The sequence below is a fragment of the Dysidea avara genome, chromosome 2 (assembly GCF_963678975.1).
Source record: "Dysidea avara chromosome 2, odDysAvar1.4, whole genome shotgun sequence".
NCBI classification, from domain to species: Eukaryota; Metazoa; Porifera; class Demospongiae; order Dictyoceratida; family Dysideidae; genus Dysidea; species Dysidea avara.
This window is the reverse complement of record NC_089273.1, coordinates 11,472,658-11,493,037: the sequence shown is the minus strand read 5'-3', so window position 1 is coordinate 11,493,037 and position 20,380 is coordinate 11,472,658. Positions and strand designations below refer to the sequence as shown.

At 36.6% G+C, this 20,380-nt stretch overlaps 1 protein-coding gene across 1 annotated transcript in view; it reads left to right on the top strand.

Moving 5' to 3' along the window:
- The window catches only part of LOC136246607 (uncharacterized), a 102,058-nt gene that overhangs the window by 65,992 nt on the left and 15,686 nt on the right, over positions 1 to 20,380 (top strand). The window contains exon 9 of the mRNA XM_066038133.1: positions 13,477 to 13,723. Coding sequence (XP_065894205.1) covers positions 13,477 to 13,723 — 247 coding nt within the window. The remainder of the gene's footprint in view (positions 1 to 13,476; positions 13,724 to 20,380) is intronic.

Sequence of the window (20,380 nt, the reverse complement as noted above, 5' to 3'; positions counted from 1 at the left end):
GTAAATGTCCGATTTGACAACTATTGTTACCATAGTGATAGATGCCCCCAAGGCATGACACAACATGGTTGCTTAGCAACGGTTGCTAGGTAACAGTTGCTAAGGTAAAAGTCATTTTGAGACCATAGCAACAGTTGCCAGGCAACGGTTGCTAAGTGTGATTGGTCTTTTGCAGTGGTTATTTTTTGAATTTCTGTTGCCTAGTAACAGTTGCTATGGTTGTCAGATTAATTTGCAATAGGACGGATGGCTGTGGTATTTGGGATTAATAGTTCTCGCACTGTAAACAGGAAGGAAATAGTGCTCGGCTTCGCCTCGCACTATTTTACTCCTTCCTGTTTACAATGCTCGCACTATTAATCCCGAATACCACAGCCATCTGTCCTATTACATATACATACCATAAGCTGCTACTGGAGACTTTGTACAGGACACGATATTGATGTTGCATTAGTACTAGTAATAGCATGGGTAGCTTTTGCCTCTTGAAATTTTACCCATTTTAAATGCAACACTCGTGATATTTATCCCAAATTTCACTGCTATACCCATGCTATTCCCAGTTAATACCATACTCACTGCATATATGCATGCTGTGCATTAGCATTGTTATATATGCAATTTGTCACTATGTACTAAACACGCTAATTGTCGCTACATTGTTAATATAAATTCTAGCCAATGAAATTGCAATTACAACTTTTTCACTGCTACCAGTGGAATACAGGATAAATTTCACTGCTACATACTATTGAGACTTTTGCATGGACAGTAAAACAGGTGTGGTATTAATATATATACTAGGTGTACCTGCACAAAATGTGCGTGATACTAAGACAATTGTTATGTGCTATTGTGTGAATACACTTAAATTTGAAATTACTAATGATCAAGGAGAAATCACATAATTACATACCAACAAAGACATGATTACGCATAGCTAATGATGTGTGCGTATAATTTCTTCCATGGTGTGTGACACTAACATCTAGCTAAAATGTTGGTGACATGACTGATGTCATAGTTTCTATAATGTAGGTTGGCCTTGTGCACTGGAATTTCTGCACATCTGTGCAGTACTCATGCAAATGGCTTATCAAGATGCATGTGTCCAGTTACAGGCTCTACACATGCTGAGATCTACACTCCTAAAGGTGGCATATCAAGATGTGTCCCATTACAACCGTGCACATTGATTAGTTTTGAGCAGCAGACAATTACCACAATTAGAATGTAATCTACTTCATTTGGGTGATGTTACATGAGCTAACAAAGTGTCTGAGTGTGGTATGAGGATCAGTTTACCAATAGTTGGTGCATCACCACAATGAGCTATATTCAAATTCAACTTGCATTCATCACATATACAGTGCTTTATATTTAGTTAGAATGTGTCATCAATAACTGAATTGGAGTTCTGGTATTGTTGTGTTGTTTACTTATTGCATGACAAAGTGTGTATGCAGTACAGTATTGAGTATTCAAGTTATTTGGCTGTACTGAGCAAGGTCAACACCCATAGGCGGATCTGAGGGAGGGCCAAGGGGTGCTGTGCCCCCCCCCTGGCCTTTCTCTTGCCCCCCTTGGGCTCACAGTTGATACCAGAAACTGGAATCATGTATTCATACTGTATTCAGAAGTATAGAAAGCAAATGGGCAAATAGAAGACAACAATTGTAAATGTACTTTACAGTTATACTGTACATTGTAAAGAAAGTGAGACATATAAGTTTGAATTTTTGTGCCAAGATCGAGATACTCTAATAGAGCAGTCACTACTCTAATAGAACAGTCACAATTGTAATGTCATTACAACAATACTAGCTATAGCTACACCTTATCTCTATTTAGCACACTTTACCATCAAATAAGCTTTATCTCAATTAGGCTAACTAATCTTTATATTATGCATTGTAAGCATACACTTTGTTAGCTAAATGCTATCAAAAATGCTCCCAGATTCAAACCTAGGAAGTCTAATTTTAAAATTTTTTTCGCCAACTACAGTCTTACAACCGTATGTCTATCATTCATCCAACTATACTGAATGAAGTTATGTAACTGAATATAACTTGCGTACTAGAATTCCTCTTAGTGGAATAAACACTTTTGTACACTAAAACTTTTTGCCCCCCCCTTGGCCCCCCCTGACAATGCCTCCTAGATCCGCCTATGTCAACACCAGTTGATGATGTTGCATGAACTAACAAAGTGTCTGAGTGTGGTATGAGGGTCAGTTTACCAATAGTTGGTGCATCACCACAATGGGCTATATTCTAAGTCAACTTGCATTCATCACATATACAGTGCTTTATATTTAGTTAGAATGTGTCATCAATAACTGAATTGGAGTTCTGGTATTGTTGTGGTGTTTACTTATTGCATGACAAAGTGTGTATGCAGTACAGTATTGAGTATTCAAGTTATTTGGCTGTACTGAGCAAGGTCAACACCAGTTGATGATGTTGCATGAACTAACAAAGTGTCTGAGTGTGGTATGAGGGTCAGTTTACCAATAGTTGGTGCATCACCACAATGAGCTATATTCTAAGTCAACACCAGCATGTGTATTTGAATAGAGAACAGCAGACAAATACCACAATTGGGATGTACTGTACTTCATTTTGATGATGTTACATGAACTAACAAAGTGTCTGAGTGTGATATGAGGATCAGTTTACCAATAGTTGCTGCATCACCACAATGAGCTATATTCTAATTCAACTTGCATTTATCACATACAGTAGTTTATTATGTTGTTGTCTATTAGAGTAACTGAATTGGAATTCCATTTCTACACATGGTATTGTTGTATTGTGGTTGCTCAATTACAGGTCGTGCGTGTTCTATTAGAGTATATTGCAATGTATGTTCAATTAGGGTAGTTAGCTTCTGGAAGTTTCTGCTGTTCCTGTAGAATTAACCAAGGAGTGAAAATGTGTCTCTACACATTGAAGACTGCAATAGCAACTTCATGGTATTGTCTATGATTCGTCGCCTGGACACACAGGCACTTACTGTAGGTAGATCTGTGACCACAATCTAAGTCAGAGGCCAAGGCCACCAAATTCGTGCCAAGTCAAAAGTCGGGGTAACAATTTCTAACTCACAATCGAAAAGTACTGAAATATCCTCGTTAAGTCACTGGTCAAAGGTCGAAAAGCTCTTAGTTTCAGCAGGTCAAGACTTTGACCAGCTCGCCCACAATATATGGTGTAGAGAGTGTGTCTTTTAGGCGAATTTTCTTTGTGTAGTCTATATAGGCAGCATGATTGGAGTGATCATCGCTCGTTAACTTGCCACATCCACTATGAAACTATATTTTCTCCCTTGCAGTGGTGTGCCGGTAATCCTCCGTTATAGGTCTGTCCATGGTCCCTGATGTGCTTGTATTTGTGTCGCAGTAGCTATACTTCATCTAGCGCACAGTGGTGTAGACTTCAGGACGTCTATCCTTGCAGTGGGCAGCGCAGTAGGGTGTATTCCAGGCTAGTCTTTCTTGTGTAGTCTCTGTCAAGTAACTTGATAGCATGAAAATTTATCATGAAAATCATGAAAATTTAATTGATCCTATTTCATTGTAAGCTTTTAGATAGTTAAATTATGACGTCATCTGATTTCTATTGGCAACGCTTGTATAACGGAATGCCGTATACGCGTATTGTAAACTTGTAATGGCCACTGACAGTGATAAGTGTCTCGTAACCAAAGTTAGCACGTAATGATATACACGAAAACCACCTTATGACACATTGATTTGGACGGGTAGTTGGTCTAGCGAGTTTGAAGCTAATCGGGGGAAAAACCTGGGAAGAGTTTGTATTTGAAAATTTTATGGCCTCGATGTTTACATTTCTCATTCTGTCGTCCACAGGGGAGAGAAACGTCTAGTGTAGGCTGGGATGGGGAAGGCTGGTAACACGATAAGGGTCTCCAGAAAGTTTTTTGGGAAAATTCGTGTCTTCCTCAGGTAGTTACGATGGTTTAAAGGGTATTTCCCGTAGTTTCACGAATCGCCACCAATCCGGAATCAAAATATTTGTTTCAAATCTTAGATTTGAATGGTACCAATCCGATTGGAATCCGACCAAAAATGATGGAACAGTGCTCGAAAACGTGTGCGTGGGCGATTGGGTATTAGTTATATCAAGAGTAAATAATGGAAGAGAGTATCCGACTTCAAATCATGCCTGGACACTTCAAACAGTCTGAGCTAGCAGGTGTTTATTACTTCATTCAACGCTGCCTTTGAAAGCACTACAGGATGGCTTCTCTACTTGACGTGCTCATTTTTGATGCAGTATATGGCAGTTGGATACTCTCTCTTCCATTATTTACTCTTGGTTATATATATATATATTAATACAACATCAATATCGTGTCCTGTACAAAAACTCCAATAGCAGCTTGTGGTATATTTTTGATATACTACAGCAAACTAGCCAATAGAATTAGTATATGTGACTGGATCTTGGAAAATCTACCTTTTGGGCACAAGCAAACTTTTTGGGAAAACTCAATTGAAAATTTCAACAATTTCTTCAATATTAATTTTTTTTTCACACTTGGATAAAGCAACTATTAAACCTTCTTGCTGTGAAGTTTCACACCCATAGCTTCTTTTTCTTAGGAGATATGGATGATTATATCAGACCATGTAGTAATTTTACATGTGTGGGACAACAATTAACTTACAAATTGGTCAGGTGCTGGAATGGCTAAGACTTAGTCTTAGACAATAATACATGGGATTTAATTGCAGAAATGTACCAAGAATACTTCATTAAACTATCAGAAATGTGTTTTAAAGTATTCTAGATGATAAAAACGGAATTATTGGTAAACAAAGTGATTTGTCACCATTTGTCACCCTTAATCACTCACAGAACTCAATACATTACCATAAAAATTAGTTTGTAATGTACAGGAGAGTAAATTGGCCATATCTCAGGAATGCTTAAAGGTATTAAGCTGAAATGTTGACACAAGATAGATGAGTACCCAGTACCTTATTTAAGCTATAAAACAGAAAATTGACCAATGTGCCAAAAAGGTAGGTTTTCCAAGATCAAGTCACATATCACTTGTACATTTGATATATGCATCTGATTGGCTAAAAATTTTTGATAGTGTTTAGTTCTTTTACCAGTTAGGCATGTCCGACTTGACAACTAGTGGTACCATAATAACCAGTTCCTGTTACCTAGCAACAACATTGTTGCCTAGCAACCGAGCAACCATTGCTAGGCAACCATCACTAATTCTAAAATGATTTTGACACCATAGCAACAGTTGCTCAAAAGGCATAATATAACTAGGTCAGGTTTAAATTTTGTTGCATAGCAACAGTTGCTATGGAATGTTGGATCAATTTTCAAGAAGATTGCAGGCTGCAACACATGTGCATACTCCTTAAGCATGCTAATCACAAGGAATTACTGTAAAAACATTAGAAATTGCTGTTACTGCTTCCAAGTGGGAGGCGAGATGTTGTATTAACATATTATACTACAGATATCATGGTATTCGAAATATATACCAAAAGATAAACATATTTAGGAAAGGGCACTATATAGCAGGCGAGATGTTGTATTAACATATTATACTACAGATATCATGGTATTCGAAATATATACCAAAAGATAAACATATTTAGGAAAGGGCACTATATAGCAGGCGAGGTGTTGTATTAACATATTATACTACAGATATCATGGTATTCGAAATATATACCAAAAGATAAACATATTTAGGAAAGGGTGCTATATAGTGCGAGGCTTCACCTCGCACTATATAGCACCCTTTCCTAAATTCGCCTCGCACTATACCATCTTTTCTAAGTTTCTATATCTTTTGGTATATATTTCAAATACCATGATATCTGTAGTATAACATATACATATATGTGACTGGGCCTGCAAAAATAGGGCATGTGGGCACATGATTTTTGCCTACTTTTTCAAATTTCTATCGCTCATAACTTTTTATACCATTATGCTATGGCAATGTAATTTTCAATTCTTGGTACGTATTTAATTGGCATTATGATGAAAGTTACAGAATGCAAATATTCTGTTCTAATGCTGTGATATGACCTGTAGTGTGACGGGTTGTAGTTTGTGCCCACATGCCCTGTTTTTGCAGGCCCGGTCACATATATATATATACATGTACTGGTAAAATCAGAATTAATCAAAGTATTTAAAATCTGCTTTGTCTTTTCGTCTTCCTGTGGTAAAGAAAAAAGATAGGTTTAAAAGCCCTAAAGCTGGCCATAGGCAGGCTTTGGGGGTATACAAATACAAAAAGATGTGAAATCTAATCCAAAACAGCCAAGCTGTAAAAAAAGAGTGTGGACCTCAAAAAGGCTACGGTGAAAAAAGATATGAAATCCAAAATGGCAGCCAAAGAAATGGCTGTGATGGTAGGTTAATAGTAAAAAATTTAATAACGACAATTCAGGTAAATTTTGTGCGACATGGTCTTGGCACCAAATTCACCTGAATTGTAATTTTTTTTTACCATTAACCTACCATCACAGCCATTTCTTGGCAGCCACCTTGAATTTCACATTTGTGACCAGATTTTACAAAACCGATTCAAATTGCACATCAGGCAAAATCAAACTAACAACCATCATTGGATAGCTACACTATCGTACTACTAGTTTTGACCCTCAGTACTACTCAAACTACTCGAGGCTGGTTTTAACAGATGTCATTTCTAGATGGTGTGGAGTACTCAAACGGTGGTTTCAGGCCTTGTGAAAGACCTGGCTTGGCAAGAATCAGTGGTTTACTGGTGGACAGCCTTATAATGTAGGCCAGACATTTCTCAGTTGGTTTTGTTACATATCAGCCACTAGGGAGCCAGCACAGCCCTGTAATCTTGTGTCTGGACTCCAATCATAGTCTGCCTCCATTTTGAGGTCTATCTATTGCCCTCTCCACCACCCCCCACCCTCTACCCCTTTGTGAGCACTCATGATACTACTTCGCTCGTCCAACTGCTCATATTTTCTATCTTATTTGGTGGGAAACTCTATAAGCAGCTACAAGTACTGGAAGTGTCTGAAAGGTAATATGTGACCAGGCCTGTGAATATAGGGCATGTGGGAACATGATTTTTCCTACTTTTTCAAACTTTCATCACTCATAACTTTTTGTACCAGTATGCTATGGCAATGCAATTTTGAGCATCTAGTACAAATTTAATTGGCTTTATGATGCCAGTAACAAAATACACATATTCTGTTCCAGCACTGAGATATGACCTGTAGAGTGACATGGTGTAGTTTGTGCCCACATGCCCTGTTTTCGCAGGCCTGGTCACATATATTAATGTATCTTTTGTGCAAATTTCATATGCATGCTTGATAACCTTGGCAAGCTATGCTGACTTGAATTCTTTAAAGCCATTTATCTTGAAACTTCTAATGTGCGATTTGGATTGTTTTTCCAAATGCACTCATATTTTTCTTATCATAGCCTTTTTGAGGGTCGCACTCTTTTTACAGCTTGGATGTTCTGGATTAGATACTACTAACAAGTGTAATGGCAGCTCTTGACAACAGCCTTACTGTTATGCCGAAGGAGAGTTTTCTTTGGAATCATTCTCATCTTAAATAAAAGTATGAAACCACACTCTGTGAAGTTACAAATCTTCCTAGAATATATATGCTACTAAATATACTTTAACTCTAAGATGCATGTTTTCTGCACAACTCATCCATGTCTGTCTGCTTTAATAGAATATGATTGCTCTACTAGATTATATCAATCTTTAAAGGGAGGACATAAGGTATCCAGTAAACAAAATTACCTTTATGTATGTCCCTTTTGCTATACCTACAGGGTAAATATAACTGAGTTATAGTGTAATTCCTTTTATTTTGGTGCAAAAAAATGTAATAAAATTTTTGTGTAAAAATATTTTTGTATGATTTATGTGAATGACTGCTCTATTAGAGTAGTTCGATCTTGTGTAAAATTTTTGTGCAAGAAATTTTCATACAAGTTTTTGCATATGAAAATAATTTCACAGAGAAAAAAGCAAATTGCGGTACATACCACACAGCAGCTGTTGTGAAACAGCATTAATTTTTGTGCAAGAACTTACTTTATGAAAAATAAAAATTAATAGTAAAACTTTAAATGCTATACAGGTGTTAAGAAGCCCTATATACCAGTACTAACTCATACATGTCATGTTTCAATTTTTTTGCATGGCTATAGACTCTTGTATGCAAAATTTCAGACCTGCAGCTTTCTTCTTCTGGCTGCAGGATCTGCAAAAATAACCTGTCCGTATGTTCTCAGTTACTGGACAAAAATATGTATTATAGGTCAAGTGGCACTGTTCTCAATGCTTAAAGGTGATCAAGTCTTTCTGTGCTTGATATGAAAGAGCAACTCTTATACTCTCCAAATATATGCAGATATTTGGCTTAGCCCTTATAGCTGTGAATTTCAAAGCTCCAAAATCACCTCTGTTTAAATTTGGCCACATGTGAAGCTCATGTACATTAAATAGTCACCTATACTGAATGCAAAGCTATTTTTATGAACACTGAGAGCATCAGCTACCATTCAGTATTAAATAGATAAATACATGATGACCACACCTTGATTTTTGCCTGAAGAGCTACATGTATATTGCATTTATGCTTCTCTAACAGTAGCAGCCTAGTTACTACAGCTGTCACACATATTCACAATCTAAATCAACTTAAATGGTGTTTTGATTATCCTCTCACTTTAAAAAATGTCAACAATTTTCTTCCAAACTTCCCAGGATATTAGCCAGATCAAAATAGTCTAATAGAGCAGTCAATTACTCTATTTTAGTGATCATCCAATGTATTATCACATTAATCAGCATTTAAGCATTGTATATAATCAATAAAATTCACATATTAACAGTCTTATTCGTGCGAATATACCTAGGAATGTCCCTCAGACCTTCTGGCTATTCCAATAGGTGACTGCTCTCTTAGACTATTTTGATCTGGCTAATGTTTTGGACATTATTTTGAGTGAGAGGACAGTCTAACCCCAATTAAGAGGATTTAGATTGTGTAATATATACGTGCCAGGTGCATTAGTTAGGCTGCTACTGTCAGAGAAGCATAAATGTAATGCAGCCATAAAGGAAAAAACCAAGATAAGGCCATCATGCATGTATTTATTTACTAATGAATGGTAGCTGATGCTCTCATTGTTCATAAAATTAGCTTTGCATTTGATATAGGTGACTATTTGATGTGCATGTACTTCACATGTGGCCAAATTTAAGATTGCACGAAGAGGTAAATTTGGAGTTTTGTAACACACAGCTAATAACGACTAAGCTAAATGTCTACATATATTTTGAGAATACAGTGTATAAGAGTTGCTCTTTCACATCAAGCACAGAAAATTGATCAGCTTCCAGCATTATGAGCAGTGCCACTTGACCGATAATACATATTTTTGTCTGATAATTGAGAACATTCAGACAGGTTACTTTTTCAACTCCCGCAGCCAGATCAAGAAAGCTGCAGATCTGAGATTTAGCATGCAGAAGTCTACGGCCTAGGCCTCTCCTAGAGCACAGTCGGAGCAGAATTTTTTTGCGGGTTTAAAGAAATATCGCATACAATCCGATGGTGACCCAATATTGGTGGCTTACTCTATACTATGTATCACAATCTCACTATTGGGTTCAAACTCTCCAGCAGTCCGCTTTAAATTTATTTCTTCTGTATAATTATTTGGATTTCTATGTGCTGATTGAACTGTTAGGGATTTCTGGCACACAATACTGTGCTGTAAAGTGACAAATCACCTCCTTGCTTCCATGAGCTAAAGCAAATCTAGCCTGTTGAACTCCTGTAAACCTAACATATGATCCCCATTTGCTTGTTTCAAATCAGGCTGTAGTTTTCAGATAGGCCTCATTGGCATTCTGAATAGAAACTGACAGTATTGATTGAGGTATTGGCCCATTAGGGTACAGAAGTTTCTTTGACGCTGGTTTGAAGTAGTGATAAGAAGCCATCATACGATGAGACAAAACACTGCTGTGCATTGTGCCATGCTAAAAACACTTGACAATCACGTGATTTGATTGTCTTTGTGGGAATTTATTTTTGTACAACACTTGGACTTTGGAATTTAATTTCAAAGAGAATTGCTTCTTCAAAACATCTGAAATTAAAACCCTTAAAAAATAACCTGCTATATGGTATTCGTAGTTACAATCTCACAAATGGTTTACTTCTTCTAAATACAGTTGGCACAGCCTTGGGGTTTGGGCATAGCCTTGGGCACAGCACTCATTGTACCAATGTAGCTGCGATGCTGCATTTTTGCAGTGCTGTGATGTTGTGATGCTGCGGTGCTGCGGTGTTGCGATGCTGCATTGTTGCAGTGCTGTGATGCTGTGGTGTTGCAGAGCTGTGGTGTTGAGGTGTAGTGGTGCTGCAGTGTTGTGATGCTGCACTCCTGTGGTGTTGGGATCCTGCGTTGTTGCAGTGCTGCATTGCTGAAGTGTTATGGTGTTGCGGTACAGCGGTACAGCGGTGTGTTACGGAACAGCACAACAGTGCAGCACTGCAACACTGCAGCACCGCAGCACTGCAACACCACAACATCGCAGCACCGCAACACCATAGCATAGCAACATCGCAGCATTGCAACACCGCAGCACCACATCACTGCAACACCGCAAAACTGCAGCACTACAACACTGCAGCACTGCAACACTGCAAGCATCGCAGCACCACAACACTGCATCATCCCTACACCGCAGCACCACTACACTACAACACTGCAGTATCGCAACACTGCAGCACCACCACACCACTGCACCACAACATTGCAACACATCAGAACCATAACATTGCAACACTGCAACACTGGCTATAATGCTGTGTAACTGTGATATGAAATTAATACTGATGTGATGCAGTGCTAGGCCTGAGCCTATTATGCTCAAAATTTTACCTATTATTCTTTCGAGAATTTCCCAAAAAATTCTCCTATTATTCTTTTTGTTATTCTTGTATCCAGCCTATTATTCCATAATTATTCTCATTCAGTATATATCTGTGGCTAGTCGCTTAGTTTTCAAGATGGGGCTATAAGTAGTTTTGTCCAAATTATTAATAGCCATATATGAAGCATTCCACCTTACACATCATTTTTCTATCCATAATAGTTACAGCAGACTTAGAATAGCTATCTAAAGTATAATTCAAGTGTATTTAATTATTAGTGTATTAATAATATGCTGTAACTACTGTATAGCTACTAAGTTAGGTAGATAATAATGCTCAAAGACTTGAAGAAGATACATTGGTATAAGATGTACAAGTTTCAGAATTGCAGATAATCATGCAGTTAAATCCCTGATGCTGGCTGCAGATTATTAACATGAAACGATCTGACTGCTTTATTAGAGTATTTGAACGTTTTATTAGAGTATATCGATCTTTTAGAGGCTATTCAGCTCCTTTCAGCCAGCACTCCTGTCAGCTTTATATCATTTGTAGTAGCTTAACTCTTTCTTCTAGGTAATCAAGAAGACACACGCCCCCTAATTCCAGCGATTATTCCCGTAGTCGTCCGATTATTCTAAAATTATGCCTATAATCATCCTATAATTCCGGAATTATTCTCACAAAATTGGTGACCTATTATTCTCAAGATTATGCCGGCATAATAGGCGCAGGCCTATGCAGTGCCTATGTTGGAGTAGTGATGACGTAGTGTGGTGTGGTATGCCATGCAATATCTGTATTGTGTAGTGCATGATCCACAAGAATTCAACATTTGCTATCAAAAAAAAGAATTCAGCATTTGCTATTTTTAGAAACTTTTACAATGACTAGGAGTTTTGGAATAATTGCGTACTATCATGTCATTGCAACACCACAACTGTTGCACCAGATCACAGTGACCTCTTAGCCGAGCATATCTTGGCACATATGACATAGCTACATGTGTAACTTGATATAAAATATGAGGAATTCTGTTACATAATTCATAAATGATAATGCTTTTACAATTAATTAGTCATGCCAAGAAAAGGTGTCTTACCCTAAACTGAGTCATTGCATTAAATCTGAACCGTACATTTTAGCTGCATAGCCTGTTGTTAACCTGATGATCCTAAGTACAATACAAATACAATGCATATTTGTGGTATGGTGTGTATCAAAGGCTGCCAACAGTGTTACAAATCAGTTGTAACTTGTTTACAAATAATTGTATCACAACTACAAATAATTGTATCATGGCTAAGTACCTCCTTTTGGCCAAACAGTCTGGACACATAAAGGAGGCAAATAATGCTGGAATGAATAACTGCACTCATCTAAATGAATGGGAAGCAGTACAACCACTGAGCTGAGTCAGCATAACACTTGTTCACCAATAAATTTAGCAAACCAAGACTATTATAGCACTTTACTACTCAACAATGAACATTAGACACTTCAGCCCACACCCGTCTAAATGATGTGAAGTAGTACAATGTCTGAAGTGATTGGCATCAATATATACCTCGCATTTGCAAGCATGGGAAACACACTACCAATGAATAAATTAGATAATAATAACCATCAAGACAATAATTAATAAGTAAAATCATTCCTTGTGCGCAGCACTCAGTGGTAGCCAATATTAGCTTTGGTTTCTTGTTCCTACCATGTTACAAATGAGCACCTTTGATCTGTGCACATCCCATACCACAAATCAGTTGTAACACACCTATTTGGTTTGTTTCTCATTTGTAAACAACTTTACCCTTGGGCCTGCAGCCCTCAGGTGTATGGAAAGGGGTCTCTTTTTTATTACAGACTGTAATGAAATATTCAACAAAAAGTCACTAGAATATTGCTTAGTATTAAAAGTTAAGAGCAGCAGAAAAGATCAGAAACTTGAGTTTGGAATCTTTAAAATGATACAGAAGACACAGTAGTGACGTGATAATGTATTGTGAAGAAATTATGATGTGCTATTTTCTTAACACTTGCAACCAACCTTTTTGAAATTAGAGCCTAGACGTTATGATTTGAAGCTATTTAAGTTACAATAAAGTTTAGATATCAGAAAGAATTTATTCATTATTTTACCAGTAGAGTCATTGCAGTCACAGCTATATAATGATTTTAAGAGCAGTAGTATTACGTATGTTGTAGTTATAATGCACCCATGAAATTTGTATCTATTCTCTACACAAGGATGAATGGTAAAATTATGAAGTAACTTTTTTCAATACTCAACTGCTGAAGATCTGCCTACATCTTTGACCAGTAGTATTTAGGTTTTGACACACATTTCAGGCCAATTTCATACCACAATACATAGATCTTTACGTACTTGTGTAAAACAGATTATATATATATATATACTGTAACCATGTGTGTTTTCTTTTGCACTTTTAAGTGTGCACATATTGTTATCATGTAAATTTCATATCATATTATCTTAGCAAGCAGAACTCAAGCATCAAAAAGCAATCATTTTAAGAGATCAGTGTCTTCCACAAGAGAGTATTAATCTTCTAAAAGAAGCTCATGATATTTTTAAAACTGTTTATGGAAAAGATCATGTAAAGGTAGCCTTGATTGAGTCTGAATTGAGTGTTTCATTACGACACAATAATGATTTACTGGAAAGTAAAGAAATGGCTTTATCTGCAATGAAAAAGCTTACACAAGGAGAATTATATCATTCTGGTTAGTCTATGTATAATTACTGCAATACAACTGTTGATTTTATAATATCGCATGCGTGTATAGTAAGTATGTGTATAACTTTCCAATGAATTGTATGTAAAAATGGTTAACAAATTTAATTTATGGTGGTAATTCAAACAGCTATTAACATATTATCAGTTTAAGCATACTAATATCTGGAGCTTTATAAACTGCAAGGTATGTCACCATAGTACCATACAGAAGGGAAATTTAGGTGTGGTAAAATAATTGCAAGCAACCAAAAATTCACTTTAAAAAGAAATATACATTCTTCAATTATAAATGCTAGCGTATTACATATGTATTGCGTTTGTAGTGATACAATGTGTAGACAAGAAATACTTATTTACAAAAGATAGTTTGCATTCATTTGGCCTTCTACTTCCTTAATCAACTCTCATGGTATGCTTATGTATCTCATTATAATCAAAGGCAAAAATAATATAGCAATACTACAACTTACACATCAATACTTAATAGTACCAATAGCTCATGTCCACATAATAACATACTGAGTAATTAACTAGCAATTCAAAGAGTATTCAGCCAGGTAACCAATCATAGTAGAGCTGCATAGTGCAAAAATTGAGAATTTTGTGCACTATGCGACACAATTTTGTAACTTTCCACATAAATTGCTTTCCTTGTGACATTTACTCTTTTTTATATAGTCCTACAACAGATTTGACCATTGGTGACCTTTACAGCCATTTGTATTGAAATTTTATCATTTTTGTCTTTATCTCACTGAGACATTATTATATTATACTGGTCAAATACAGCTTTAAATTAAAGTTGTTGATCTGGGAAGCAATTTGATTTTGTTTGAAGAAAATAGCTCATTTCACTCCAAAGTTATAATCATTACAAAGTTTTGTGAGTTTATCAGCCCTTGGGGCAAATGTAACTTACAAATGAGCAGGTAATCTACAGAATTACATAGCTAATATTACTTCTGAACAAAATCACCTAACAAAACCAAGTTGCTTCTTTCATTAAGATTAATTTTAAATCATACTTACAACTACTTAAAATAATACCTCAAGGAGTAAAGACAAAAATAATGTAAAGGTGACCAAAGATTCAATGGAAATATAAAAATAAACGTGACATAGCCAGTCTTATTGCCTATTTAAAAGTATTGAAAAATACCAGCTTTAAGTATTCAGTGTGTTGTAGCTTGCCAGTGGTTGAAACTATGTGTATCAAATCTTCACATATTTTACACCAATTCCTTACCTTGAAGGTACAAGTAGCTAACCATTAAGATTCTCACCACTTTAGATAGTTTTCAACTCGATGTTTACTATATTAGATGGGCTCAAAAAGGATGGGTGGTAGGGTGCCAGAAGAGGGCAAGAAGTTATTTAAACAATTAAAAAGAAAGGTGCAGGGATGAGTTATAGGCCATTCAGGTATCAAAACTGGCTAAAAGTAAAAGAAATTTACAGCACAGGTCTTTATTCAACACCACAGAGCTGTACAGCCACATGCAGCCATCCCCAGTCTGGCCAGAGCTCCATTAGAGTCCCACACTACTCAAACGGATCACCACTGTGCTTGGGAAAAGCAGCCAGCAAAAGCAGACTACTAAAGATTTTAATTATGGGTTCATTCATGCAGCTTTGTTTTCTTTATGGAAATATTAAATCTGCTATCATGGACAGTAAGACCTGTTTTCCCAGACCCAGTCACAAATGTCATAAGGATTGTAATTTATGTAAAAAGTTTCATAATTGTATCACTTATGACCCATTGCTCCCACTATGCCATTCTACTATCACCCTGTATATCATTCAGATAAGCTAAAAGTCACCCTATTAGAGCATTCAGCTACATATACCTAAGTCAACTTGTAGGATGTTCATGATCCTGTAGAGTGTTCAGATACATGCATAACAGATCTCCCTGTAGAATGTTTAGACACATACACAGTCACCAAGTAGAGGTAAGGTAACCAATCACACTATTACAGTTGCAAAATAATTTGTTATCTATCAGAATTGATATTATTCAGTTGCGGAAAAGAAAAGCTAAGGTAATCTCCAAAGCCAGCTGTAGGCCAGGTTTTAGGGTAGCAATTACAAATAGAGTGATATCTGTGCCAAGCAGAAAAGCTGTGAGAAAAGGTGTGACCCTAAAAATATATAAGTTTAAAAGTTACAAAGTTAAATGTGACAAAGACATGGTCGCAGTGATGTTAATTCCAAGATTGACAAAAAATTGATCTACATTAACTGTTTCTTGGCTGCCACCTTCATTTTTATAACTAGGGCCATGCCCTTATTCACAGCATGTAATTATATCTAATCCAAAACAGTTAAGCTGTAAAAAAAGTGTGCAGCCCCCCAAAAGGCTATGGTGAAAATCAATGTGAAATTCAATGTGGCAGCCAAGAAATGGTTGTGATGGTAGGTTAATGGTAAAATTTTTAATAATGACAATTCTGGTAAATTTGGTGCCACTTGATAGTCTTTTTGACGGTCACACTCTTTTTTTACAGTTTAGCTGTTTTGGATTAGATATCACTTCTGTTTGTATTTGTATACCCAAAAGCCGACCTGCACTGTATGGCCGATTTTGGGGCATTTTAACCTATCTTTTTTTTCTTTGCCACAGGAAGAAGAAAAAGAGATTTTTATTACTTTAACTATTTTTGATTTTATCAGTAACTATACAAATCATATAAATATAATTATTACAAGCCAATTATTCCTTACAGGATAACTTGTTTGCAGCTGATCTCTCTACTGAGTGACTTGAAATGTAGCTGAACTATCTACAGGATGATTTGCTTGTAGCTGAACTCTGTACAGGATTCTCTCTACAGGGTGACTTTTTTCTAGCTGAACTCTCTATAGCATTATCTGTTTGTAGTTGAACTCTCTACATAGTGATTTGTTTGTAGCTGAAGTCTCTACAGGGTGGGTGATTTGTTTGTAACTGAACTCTCTACAGAGCAAATTGCTTGCAGCTGATTCTGAACTCTCTACATTGTGTCAAGTTTCTAACTGATCTCCCTATAAGGTGACTTATTTCTAGCCGATCTCTCTACAGAGTAACTTGTTTATAAAACAGCTGAACTCTCTACAGGGTAGTTTCTTGTAGCTGAACTCTCTACAGCATGATTTGTTTCTAGTTGATCTCTCTACAGGGTCACTTTATCTGGCCGATCTATCTAAAGGTTATTTGTTTTTGTAGCTGATCTCTGTACTGGTTTCTAGCTGATCTCTCTACAGAGTAACTTGTGTGTAGCTGAAATATCTACAGGATGATATTTTTGTAGCTGAATTCTCTACAGGGTGACTTGTTTCTAGCTGATCTCTCTATAGGGTAACTTGTTTGTGGCTGAACTCTCTACAGGGTGATTTGTTTATTACTGAACTCTCTACAGAGTGATTTGTTTGTAGCTGAAGTCTCTACAGGGTGATTTGTTTGTATCTGAATTCTGTACAGGGTGATTAGTTCGTAGCTGAACTCTCTGCAGGCTGATTTATTTGTAGCTGAACTCTCTACAGGTATGGTTTCTTTTTAGCTGAACTCTCTATAACATGACGTCTTCTAGCTGATCTGTTTGCTGGGTGATTTGTTTCTAGCTGATCTCTCTACTGGGAGACTTGTTTGTAGATGAACTTTCTACAAGGTGATCTGTTCGTAGCTGAACTTTCTACAGGGTGATCTGTTTGTAGCTGAGCTCTCTACAGGGTGACTTCTTTCTAGCTGATCTCTATAATTATGGTAACTTGTTTGTAGCTGAACTCTCTACAGGATGGCTCTTTGTAGCTGATCTCTCTACAGGGTGGTTTATTTGCAGCTGAACTCTCTACAAGGTGATTTCTACTAGCTGATTTCTCTACGGGGTGACTTGTTTCTAGTTGAACTCTCTACAGGGTGATTTGTTTGTAGCTGATCTCTCTACAGGATGATTTGTTTGTAGCTGAACTCTCTACAAGGTAATGTCTTCTAGTTGATCTCTCTATAGGGTGACTTGTTTCTAGCTGAACCCTCTACAGGGTGATCTGTTTGTAGCTTAGGTCTTTCTTCTTTCTAGCTGATCTCTTTTTATAGTAACTTGTTTGTATAGCTGAACTCTTTACAGGGTGGTTTTTTGGATTCTGAACCCTCTACAAGGTAACTTGTTTGTAGCAGAATTCTCTACAGAGTGACTTGTTTGTAGCTGAACTCTCTACAGAGTGACTTAATTGTAGATGAACATTGTATAAAATAAGTTGTTTGTAGCTGAACTCTCCACAGGGTTACTTGTTTATAGCTGATCTCTATAAGATAACTTGTTTGTATAGATGAACTCTCTACAGGGTAGTTTCTTTGTAGCTGAATTATCTACACAGTTACTTTTTTGTAGATGAATTCTCTACAGAGTGACTTGTTTGTAGCTGAACTCTCTACAGGGTGATTGTTTAGAGCTGAACTCTCTTCAGTGTGACTTGTAATGTTCTGAATCTCTACAGTGATATATTAGTAGCTGGACTCTCTATAGGGTGACTTGCTTGTAGTTGAATAGGGTGACTTGCTTGACTTACTTGTAGTTGAATAGGGTGACTTGAATAGGGTGACTTGCTTGTACAAGATTAACTGTTTGTAGCAGAATTACCTACATAATAACTTTTAATATAATAGAATTCTATAATGGAGTAAACTATAAACATAGCTGAATGCTCTATAAGGGTGATGTTTCTATTGGAGTATCTCAATCTTGGCTTTTGAATCATAACTCAGTAGTTTGTATTCCAATTCTTCTGTACTACTGCAAGGACTTTGTATGATGACTCTTTCAGCTACATAGCGATTTTCAGATCATTGCAGTGGCAGATACAGGGGGTTGCTATGGTTTCAGCTGAAACCCCATCTGAAAATAACGTGTTTTCCTATTTTATTTACGATTCATGTGGGTGACGATTCACAATCGTGTGGGTGATAACATCATGAAGAGTTATGCATAATGTATTACATTAGTACTTTTCTACTGGACAAACTTCATACTTTTAGCTTTAAAATCAGCATTATGTTGCTCAACAGCAGGTAGTTCCATTTTTTTTTTGGTCTTCGACATCAAGCTATAGGCTGAAGTTGCAATTCTAGAGTGGAGATCTGCCACTGACAGCTATTGAAAACTTCCTGAACCTGAAATCCCATCTGAAAATTTCTAGATTGGCTACTGCATTGCTCTAAGCGGCTTGCCTAGTAGGTGTGAAAATTATTTGTATTTTTATTCATGAATCTTGATCACGCAATTGTTACACACCTTTGGCTTCAAGTCATATCTCCATCATCCTTATTTCTATTACTTTCAAACCACCAAAAGGTACTCCTAGAATGGTTGATCTATCTACAAACCGATTTTCAACTCATTTCATGAAACAGTTTACCCTGTAGACATGACAACAAAATGATCTTGTTTCACATGAATAATTGGTCGTACATCCTGAACCATTCATTGGATTTTCACCAAATTTGATACTAGGATTCGCCTTTGGACTCCATTTATGTGTGCCAAATTTCAAGGAGTTTTACAGAACTTTTTGCATAGTGTGCGAAAAGTCGAAGAAGAAAATAATAGAAAATTTGGCCGCTTGTATCTCAGAAATGGCTGGGACGATTTCCTTGAAATTTGGAATGTGGACTCCCCTAATTGGCAGGCAATTCTGTAGCAAGGAGCCACAAGGAACAAAATTCATACTTTAAGATTGCATTTAAGGTTTACAGCATAACAGCTTTGTTATTCCATTTACGCTGGCGTACTTATCTGGGACTAAGCAAACCATTTTGTGGGTTTCACTCACCACAAAATAATCTTGCCAGCTGGAATCAGAGTAGGGACCCATTGATTTGGCAGGCAAAATTTTTGGCATAATGGGTGGGTAAAAACAATGAGCAAAATGCTGGCATAATAGGTGCAATTTTTGTGAAGTGGACATAAACATTGCACAAAAGATCGAGATACTCTAATAGAACAGTCAGACATGCTAAAATATCGACAATGCATAGCTAATTGTTATAGGAACAACAAGTGACAATCGAGATACCCTAATAAAATAGTCACACATGGTAAGCAATATTAGCTAGTTTCTTGCTTTACATGTTTGAAGTAATTGTTGATCGGGATACTTTAATAGAACAGTCACTTTAAGGCGAAATTGTAACTTTGCACTTGGAAATATTCAATTAACAAAGATCAGTGCTGAATAAAATTTATAATTCTTGAGCAAAATTTGGAGCATAATAGGTGAAAAATAAAAGAATTGCTGGAAAGAAAAATAAGTGGAAAAAAAAGCAGAATAGACTGGTCCCTAAATCAGAGGAAACCAGTCTTACATACTTGAACAAGGCCATTAGTATCTGTTCAGGGGCACGTGCCATCGTCAGGTCATGTGTAGTGCATTACAAAGAATTATACGCTTTAATAGTATAAGGAAAGTGTATTGGTGGCAATGGTTAATAGGTCTGCTCGAGCTGAGATGTGAGTTTATAAATGGATTAATTTTTGTGGATGAATTTTATGTGGATAAATTTTTGTAGACCAGCTGAAAACCACAAAATCCACAAAAATTTATGCACCACAAAAATTTCTACACTTCTTGGGCCGCATTACACTATCGTGTGTCTTGATTATGTGTG